The following is a 10,170-nucleotide window of genomic DNA, read 5'->3' as shown; positions in this document are numbered from 1 at the left end:
CCACAGCAGGATACGACGCCAGGGCGGCCGTAAAGCCAGTCTAGCTCGGTGCAACTGCAGGGACCACGGCGTGTTCTCATCTCCAAAAGTCTAATAATCGATGGTGTCACAGCCCAATAAAGAGATTATTAGGTGCAGTTGACCGCCTTTTGTTGTTGTGGGGGGGGGGGGGATTCCTCATGAAGTACCACCAATTGTCTGTCTTGTACCTAAATCTGAGCCTCAAATGCACCTAAACCTAGAAACCAAAATGTGGTGTCTAAATAATACACATATTGATTTATAAAGGAGAGCAGAAATTAAATTTAATTCAAAATATTTCCTCTTTTTAGGTCCATTGATTTATGGCTATAAAACTTTTCATCCGTCAACAGATTGATTTTTACATCGCATCTTTCAGATATTTTCTGTGTCCGATTTATTACTTTTACTCCCGTTGCATCATTCATTCAATTTATTTTATTTTAAATTATACCACGATTGTTTTGGGTTTTTTTTTTACTAATGTCAAATAATTACCGAAACACTTTTCCTTTTCCGGTTTTGAAAGAGAGAAAAACCCCCCCCCCCCCCCCCCCCCCTCCCAGCATCACCTGACAAACTCTTTCATGTTTCACCTGTAAGAAGAGCAATAACTGTGCCACCCCAGGGGGGGGCACATTCATCTACACGGGGGAAAGGAGTTGCCCCACAGGCCCAATAGGTTTCAATTAACATCCACTTCTACCAGGGGCTTTTGATAATGAAATAAGGAAGAAGAAGAAGGACACGCACATCAAATGTTGTCGTTGCTGTCACAAGCGCGACGACACAAAGGCTGGACGCTGAGTTTAAAATAAGCAGGGTGAGTGGGGGGGCTTTGACCTGTTAAAGAGGATGTCATTATCATCCTGCAGGGGCAGAAAATGATTATCATGGTCGCAGCCTCACAGATGTATGAGCTGCAGGCTTGTCATACAGTTGAGTGGGGGGGGGGATATCGTTCTAAATACCTCCAGATTAGATATATTTCTATGAGAGGATTATCGTTGTTACACATGATTTGATGAACGGTGCGATATCGGTTCAATTTAAATTGAAATCGGTTCATTTAAACCGTGGCTCAAGCATGTCACATATAGTGATATTTTTGATTTTTTTTTTTGTTGTAAATCTAGAAAATAACAGTAGCGTCATTCAAACAACGTATTTAGAAACTGTATTTAAATTAACCGAAACAACCTCTTACCGAATGCAGAGTTTTGAGTAGATGTGTGGATCTTTTATTTCAAATAAAATGTTTAAATTAAAAAAATATATAGAGAATATATTAATCAATTCAATTAGTCAATTCTTTCTCAAAAACAATCGAACACCGCCAAAAATTCAGATTGTTCGATTAATCGTCTCAGGTTGAATTGAAAGTTGACTTGATTCCCTCTATATTTTAATGCCTTTATTTATGAAGAAACATAATCAGAGGCACTTTTGATTTGTATAAATATAAACGAAAGCAGGTGACTAGATCAAAATGAAATATTTGAGTTTTAATTTTGGCATAAAAAAAATAGAAATCCAATCGTAAAGAGTCATATTTGTTAACCTCGTATAGTTCGTCAGCGGTGTATTTACCTGCTCTGTTGTGTCTATATTTATTACCACAGCCCATGTCTTCAAGTCACATATATACGTTAGATGTATGGAGATTCAATACGCATTTATTACGTTTGCGTATCTTCTGACGTTTGGAGAGGCCAGGTCAGGACTAACGCGCACGAACGTGACAATTTGGGAGTGTTGCTGATCTCACACTGAAATTAGATATGAGGGTCAAAAACAAAACACAGGGAGGGGAGGGAGGGGGGGTGAGGGAAAATAGAAAACAGAGTGGACGGGGAGGCTCTCCCCCTCGCTCTCTCTCTCTCTCTATGTCTGTCTCTCCCTCTCTCTCTCTCCCTTTTTCAAAGTGACACTGAATCTCCGTGTCCAATCCATTACCGGACGCTGAAATTCAAAGACAGAAATCTCCCCTTGATGAGAAATAAATGAAATTGCATCACATGCTCTGGGTTGACGCTGTTCACAAATAGGAGAGCGTGTATTTTTACTTATTATTATTATTATTATTATAAAGTACATCTATCTATCTATTATTATTATACTTCTGTTTACTGCAGGACTAGAAAAAAGAACGATGACGACGATGATGATGATGACGTGTAACTAAGTTCTATATTCATTTTGTATCAAGCATTTCTTAGTGTGACTTTAGACTTAATTTTGTGAAATATTTTAAAATTAAAATACATTTATTAACTTATTTAACTACATATGTAGATAATTAGTGCACGTTTATGTACAACTTAAAAATATATAAAGGTGCATCACATAAAGTCTTAACTGATCTGTGAATAAAGTTAGAATTGATTTAATGTTTCAGCAAGAAAAAATGTCATTTTTAGGTTTTAATAAACGTCATTTGTGTTCCACGTGTTCAAGCCTAAAGATGTTTTTTTTTTAATTTTCTTTCTTTACATAACGTTAAATAGAATTATTAATGTTAAACTCTGTTTAAAAAAATAATCATTGAGTGTGCACAACCTGAAGAAGTACAAAAACATAATACAGACAGCATCGTATGGTAACAATATTATGCCACATGGCCCACTGATCCCTGTAACCCACTGGTGGATTACCACCCACTATAAGGAAAACACAGGTTCACTTAACCCACATTCAGGTCTTGCTGTGACCAAGACGTGAAGAGCAAAAATATTTAAAAAAAAGACAAATGTTGCTGAAGGTTTGAAAAAGTTGCTCCAGTTCAACCATGTAGAGAAATAATTGGTAGAACATTAACTTTTTCATTCTGTTGGAGAACTTCTTCTACTGTTTATAATTGACGATTTTAAAGTGAGTCTTACCTTTATAATCTGCCCTTGAATTCTGATGCAGTCAGATTTTGTTTTCATGACTTGGACTGAAAACATTTTATTCCTCCGGTGGGAGCCACAGTCCTGGAACATGCATGCACAAAACATAGAGGTTTAGAAATTGGCATCATGCATAAAAAAATATAAATATAAAATTATAAATTATATTTTAAAAAATGTGAGTGTAAAAATAACAACAAATCAATATCCATCCATCAGTCATTGCACCCTCTGCTATATATTCATTTTTAATATTATTTTTTAATGGCCCAAAACAATTGCGTCTGTTTTTCCTTTTTTTTTTTTTTAAGTTTCACTGTTGATTCAATTAAATTGAGTGACTTAAACAAACAGGTGACATGAATCTGCCGTGTCATGGCTCATTTGTAAGCACACACTTGCCTCTAACTACTTCCTGTTAATCAGTGGAACTGTGGCTAATTGAAAACACAGCTAAGACTGCATTACAATAGGCTGTAGTGTTGTGTTGCTGCTGTAAAAAAAAAAAAAAAAGACTCTGGAGCAGAGGCTTGTTGTAATGCTGCTGAGAGCTTGGAATAAAATGTAATACGAGAAATGACATGTACTGAAGGTAAGGGCTTCACTGTAAGATACTTAAAAAGTGATGGGATGGAGAGTGGTCAGTACTGGACTTTAGACCCTCAGAGGTGAACATCGTGTTGCTGAAAGGCTTTATTTATATAAACTAAAAGGCAACTTTGTTAGACCAAATAAACACATATGACGGAGCTCGAGGTGTAATATTAGCAGCATCAATGCTCTTTCAAGGAAATGAAGTATTTACTTTTAATCAAGGTTGGGAAGCAAATGTTTATAGAACTGGACCTACATGAGAAATGAAGCCGAGAGGACAGGTCCTTTTATAATTAAAAAAAAAAAAAAAAAGGCTGTATACAGCCTGCAACGTCCTTTATCTTCCAGCAGGGGGCGTATTTGATGCACAGCAAAATGCATAATGAGCCAAGTTCAACGAGTCATGAGGCATTACCTCTGCAGTAAATGATGACAAAAACAGCTGATATCAGTTTAAAAAAAAGCAGTGATTTCTCATGGTTTTCTTTATTATTACTGAAATGTGTTTATGTATGTAAAACAACACATAAAAAGCCAGGTCCCTGTGCAAACACATTTAGTAATTCTTTGTTTTCTACAATAACCACGGACTCTCATAAAAACCAACGACATCACCTATAGGTCCTCTGAAATAAATACAGTAAAGTCTTACATGAGTCAAAGGTTCGACTTGAGTCAGAGAAGAGGAAGGAAAGTGCATCATCTCAGGCGGAGGAAGAAAGTTGAGCAGGATGACAGAAGCAAAGCATGGCAGACAGATTCTAGTGGTGGGGGGACGGTGGTGCAGGAAGGGTTCACCAGAAGTGAGGGCTTGTCTGGAATCATTATGACGTCCGAGTCATTCCCAAACTCTGCACTAAATGATGTGATGAAGGTCTCGGAGCAGGAACTCCAGAGTGCAATTCACATGCTCCGCAGACCAGAGCACATTAGTCACTAATGAGGGTTAGACATTGTACCACAGACACAGAAGGGGGAGAGGATTCTCTATGCATAACTATATAAGGCTCTACAAACACAGGCTTTACCAAAGCTCCACAGTTAACATTCAGGACAAGGATTTCTTTTTGATTGCATTGCGCAGTTGTAGGAGAACACCACTCAGTGTTCGTTAACCTGTATATAAAACATGTTTTATTGAGGTCCAAATCAATTCAATTATCATCTGCATTGTGCAACTTTGGCTGCCTCTCCTGAAGCTTTAAAAAAAATAGATTATTGTAATTTTTTTTCCTTTGCAGAAACTGTGTTTTGCTTTTATTTGGAATATCACTTTATTCAAAGAAGAAGCTCTGATGAGGATTAACTGTGTAATAATCTGGATACTGGACCAAGACATCATCAAAATATCACCAACTGGATGTAACATCAGAGCTGTGACAATTGAGACATCGTGTCTAAGTTTGTTGTTGTTAGTGTCATAGAAAATGGAAGAATCAAAAGTAGAACTATTCAATTGCAGCATCAATTGTTTTTTTTCTCAATTTGCCATTTCACTTTTTTTAAAAAAAGGCCCCAAAATCAAACCAATCAACTGCACGATTAACCGTTAAAGCATTCAGTGTAGAAGTAAATGCTCAGTAAATGTGACTGGAAAGGCAGCAGACTCCATTTGGAAGTAGCTAAAAAGCAGACTGAATATGTCACAGAAGCCTGGATTTAATCTAGGTGTCAAAAAAAACAAAGAAGCGACTTTTTGTTTCCAGGTATAAAAAGGTGCTCTGATTCCCAAACCCTGTGTTCTCTCAGTGCTGAGTGAGTTACAATAATGACAGGAGGAGGAAAATCCCTGCCGACGTCTCAGCTGGGTGCTGTCAGCTTAGTCAGGCCTGTTGCATGATTTCGATAGAATTTCCAGCAAAGGTTTGTTTCTACTCAGGTGAGACAGGGGAGAGGCGTAACCGAGAGTCGGGGCACGCGCTATTGCCCTGCGTTTGAAAAGCAAGCACATCTAAAAAAAAAAAGAGTTTCATATCAACACAAGCTCTAGCCTTTTGTATCTGTCTGCAAAGAGGAGGTATAGCTTTTGTACCACAATGCACTTTAAACTACAGCCTACAGGGACTTGAGGGGCGGCGGGGGGAGGGTAACCGGTGCCACCACGTCTCTCTCTCTGGACTATTTACAGCATATACTGTGGATGGTTTGTAACACCTCGCAGGTCTTTGACAGGTGAGCACACAGGAGACTCAGAGAAAAAAAGAGCGTCTCCTGAAAATGTCTGAAGAGAACCTGGACGAATCAGTCGAGGACTGGAAAAACACCATGGACAGGTGTCATACTGTGAGTGGCATATCATCAGGCAGAGAAGAGAGGAAATAAATCAACTCACATTCAGTCATCAATGCTGACACCAAAACCAGGGGGCGGGGACCAAGTCAGAGGTCCACACACTAAGATGCATAATCAAGTGCACAATAATAAAGAAATTGTGCTGGGTTTTTGAAGCAGGGCGTATCTGGTACTTATGTGGAGTCAGTCAGTGATACAGCTGGCTCCCAAATATGATTCAATTTAGTGCAGTTGACCCGTTAGCTGTAAGCGAGCTAGCAGGGCGAGAAGGGGTGCAAATCTGCGTAAATCAGTAATCCTCATACATGCTGTTTGTTTTAGAAACGAGAGGTGACAAAATCATTGTGACCACAGTGTTATCTGAAGCAGACTGTTCTATGAGTCTACACCTCACTGACTGTTGCTATGCAGTGGCTCTGGCAACAGTTTCTAGTCACCGAGTTCTATGGTTCCAGTTTAGATCTATATTTATTAATGTTTTATGGCTTTGTTGGAAAACTGAAGTTAATGCAAATGCACTGAACTCCAGAGGTGGACTGAGGTGTGGGGTGCAATTCCAATTCCAAATGAGAGTAATGAGAAAGTGTTTCTGCCCTGTAAAAGCAGAAACATATTAACTTTAAAATAAGCAAAACGTCAAGAGCATGAAAAAAAGACGTGATATTTTAACACAGGTCTTTGTCTCACATTAAATCAAATCAATCCTGAAATCGTGTACCGTTCAAATTGACAACACACTGACCTAGTTTTCATTGCGCTGTATTATAATGTGTTGCAAAACTTTCCGGAAAAAGGGGAAAAAAATGCAAATTATAAATGTTTGAGATTTGACTGCAAGAAAGTGTGAATCCGTTGACTAGTTTAATGCATGTCAACCGATTTGGCGAGTTTTCAATTTCTGGCTTAGTTTCATTAAGTTCCATTAAGGTCGCCTTGATCAACAATTAAAGTGCACTTCTCCTGCAAACAATTAAGGAGAATCAGCCGCATGTCAATGGTATAAATACAGTCAACTGTTCAAACACAACGGTTCTGGCTGGTGTTAATATCTGTTTCTAGATTCTGCACAAATCCACAGAGTTCCTTTCTCCTTCCACTGCTGATATTTAAGGCTGTTGAAAACCAACCTTTTGACTCTGAATAAGTACCTTATACACGCTCACCTCAAAAAAGCCCAAACAATCCCTTTAAAGGTCCAATGTGTAACATTAGTGCCACCTATAGGTAAGACTTTGGAATGCAGCCAGACCCTACCCTTTCTAAGAACTTTAGAACTCGGTTCCTACCCTTTCTAAGAACTTTAGAACTCAGTTGGTCTTTTTATGAAGGACGTTGTCATTGGTGACGGTATCTGTTAGTAGCTTATTATTAATAGCTTATTATTTTATCTTTAGGTAATGACTATAACACCAGTGTAAGGCCACAGATTTAATTTTTAGTCTGGATTTTGCAAAAAAGTTTTATTTTTTGTTAAGGCTGCCGTGTTTATACATTTGAACTGCAGCTTTTTTTTTTGTCTGCTCTTCTTGCCCGTTCAGTTCTTGTCTAATTTTTTATTGACAAACTCCTCCTGATACCTATAAAAAAATCAGTAGAAATCCTGATGCCAATCATATTTGTTTCTATGAGCTATTTTTTTTTAAATTGATATATTCATCTTCTACCGCTGCTGCTTTTCAAGACCGTGGGTGAAGCTGAGACTTTCTCCCAGCGGACATCGGACGAGGGCGGAGTACACCCTGGTCAGTTCACCACTACAACACAGGTCCACAACAACACTCACAAATGGTCAATTTAGATGGATTGACCATATTAGGATCTCTAAGGCGGGGGCACAAACCACTCTTCCACTGTGTGGCAACCTTTGATAAATCAAATCCACCTATGATAGTGGTTTTAAAGCATGTGTTTTAAACAGCAGCTTCTCTCTGTCTGATCACTTCCTGTGAGAGCAACTGAAGTGAGCCAGACACACAGGGGTGGTAACAAGACCGTAGCACTCGTTACAACCCTTCAGCTTGTGTTTTTTTTTTTTTTCAGCACCCACTCCGAACCACAAGGACACTCTCTTTGTGTCTGATTTGTGTCTCAAAAGAATGGGGGGTGGGAGGGACAAGATGGCAGCCTCCATAAACCAAGCCCTGTCTAGAGTACATGTTTCAGGTCTGGTGGGTGTGTACAAATTGTTCTTAATTCAAAGTTATTTTACGGCTAAGCTTTGACAATAAATCCATCCAACCTGAATTTTACACATTGGACCTTTGAGATCAACAATGTCACCTATAGGCCAGTCTCCAAACAACACGAAGGCCTTGGGGTGTCTGCGAAATTGATAAAAGGCCATTCTGGGGGTCAGAGAATTCTTCCTCCAAAGGTAAAGGGAGCAGGAGCATCAGCTGTCAGTATATGCACATCATGATAAACCCGCCGCAGCACAAACGCTGCATATACAGTCACAGCGGCTCTGTCTGTCAGGCGTTCCTCCTGGAGTTAGTGGTGGCAGAGGAGCGGCCAGTCTCATGGTCCGGTCTGTATTTGAGCCAGCAGATGAGCCACGTGACCACCACCGAGAACATGGCCAGGATGCTGGCCACCGACAGGCAAATGGGTCCGGCCGGTGAGGGCGGGATGCTGTGGCTGTGCACAAAGATGAGGCCCATGAAGAGCAGCACCAGCATGGAGAGGAAGGAGAAGATGACGCACACGCAGCCGGTGGTCAGAGCCACGCGTTTGCAGCTCTGGCAGCTGTCGTAGCGCACCGAGTCCTGCGACAGCGTCGTGGCCGTGGACACGGTGGTGGACGGCGTCGCCTGGCTGTTGCTGCCGGACGCGCCCTGTGACGCTTCGTCGCGGCGCAGAGCGACGAGGGCCGGGTGCAGCGGCGGGGGGTACGGCGGCAGAGCGTCCTGAGGCAGCGGGTCCGAGTCGATGTACAGCGGGAAGTCCTCCGTCACCTTGGTGTTGTTGGGCAGGTTCTGAATGCGGTAGTCCGGCACCGGTGTGCGGTGGCGGCACACTGGGCAGCTGATGCGCCATGGCCGCTCCTCCCGGAGGTGAAGAGTGTTCAGACACTCCTCGCAGAACGTGTGCAGGCACTCGAGGATCTTGGGGGCCCGGCGGTCAAGGTCGAAGTAATTGTAGCAGATTTTACACTCGTACTCCTCGTATGGAAACGCAGAGGATGCGGAGGCCTCCGCGCCCCCGCTGCCGCCGCCGCCGCCGCTACCGGGAGGTTCCCCTGCTCCGTGCTTTGCCAGATCTCCTACCTCTGCCATGTCATCTTTCGCCATTCACATTCTCCGGTGAGCAGCACAAAGGGAGCTGGCGGACAGATGCTGATGACGGTGCACGTCTCTCCTCCTCTCTCCTCTCTCCTCTTCTCCGTCTCTCCCCCTCCTCATTGAAACGCCAGCAGCTGACAGCGCTGCTGATGCTGATGCTGATGGTGCTGATGCTCATGTGCCTTCATGATGCAGCGTCATGTATGAAGATACGACTTCAGCTGCTGCTGCTGCTGCTGCAGACAGACACTGCTGCGTGCTGAGTGCAGCGCACAAATGTTTAAAACACAGCGCTCGATTCCTGTTGGGGCTGAGTGGAAATAAAGATGATGTAATGGTTGGTGATGAGGACTAGGACTTATCCACGCACAGCATCCCACTGAACCCAGAGAGAGGCAGAGGGAGAGAGAGAGTGGGGGAGAGAGAGAGATTGTATCCTCTGTTCTCTGGGTGTGTGCAGCGGCAGGAAGAAGCTCTGCTCGTTGCTCATACACTATGTCAGACAAAAGGATGGTCGTATTTGGTCAGGCCACTGTTTCCTGTAACGGGGCGCACGCACATTGTTGACCATAATAATACATTTCAAATCCTACTTTGACACAGAAAGACTGAGGCTGACTCTCGGTGTCCTGTGACAATAAGGGAACAACAGATGTGAGCTCGTCGATTTCAACTTTGTTGGGTGTTTCCAGCTGCTCATATTAGGATTACTGTACACAGAGAGACACGATCTGGTCCTCAAGTGTGTGTGGCCAATGGAAAAGCTCTTGAATCAATTCCGTTTCATGAGAAAAGAAAGAGGAAACAAACAAACAAAAAGAAGGAAAGTCGAAGAAAAGAAAAGAATGCAAAGGATGTCAGCTGCAGTTGAAAAGCAGAAGACAAAGTAATCAAAGTCATGTTCCTGCCTTTAATCACATCCAGTAAATGTCACCTCACGTTAATCTCAGCTTTAACCAGAGCCTCAGAAACGAGGCTGGACCTCCTGGGGACCACGCCAGTCCTCAGGAGGTCCTGAGAAGGTCGGCTTAGTGTCAACAACAGGTCCTGAAGACGTACCAGAAATGATTCCACATTCACAAACAAATAAT

The 10,170-nt window shown here is 41.9% G+C and overlaps 2 protein-coding genes across 3 annotated transcripts in view; both read right to left on the bottom strand.

Moving 5' to 3' along the window:
- pax3b (paired box 3b) overlaps positions 1 to 10,170 on the bottom strand; it is a 63,146-nt gene that overhangs the window by 51,879 nt on the left and 1,097 nt on the right. For both annotated transcript variants that reach the window (XM_017031989.2, XM_017031988.2), the window contains exon 2: positions 2,904 to 2,996. The gene's annotated coding sequence lies outside the window, so the exon portion shown is untranslated. The remainder of the gene's footprint in view (positions 1 to 2,903; positions 2,997 to 10,170) is intronic.
- On the bottom strand, positions 7,117 to 10,162 carry rnf228 (ring finger protein 228). The gene has a single exon (XM_025055302.1). It carries the CDS (start codon positions 9,086 to 9,088, stop codon positions 8,270 to 8,272), a length of 819 nt encoding a protein of 272 aa, XP_024911070.1. The 5' UTR covers positions 9,089 to 10,162; the 3' UTR covers positions 7,117 to 8,269.

The sequence above is a fragment of the Cynoglossus semilaevis genome, chromosome 4 (genome assembly GCF_000523025.1).
Source record: "Cynoglossus semilaevis isolate Cse_v1.0 chromosome 4, Cse_v1.0, whole genome shotgun sequence".
NCBI classification, from domain to species: domain Eukaryota; kingdom Metazoa; phylum Chordata; class Actinopteri; order Pleuronectiformes; family Cynoglossidae; genus Cynoglossus; species Cynoglossus semilaevis.
This window is presented reverse-complemented; position numbering and strand designations above follow the sequence as displayed.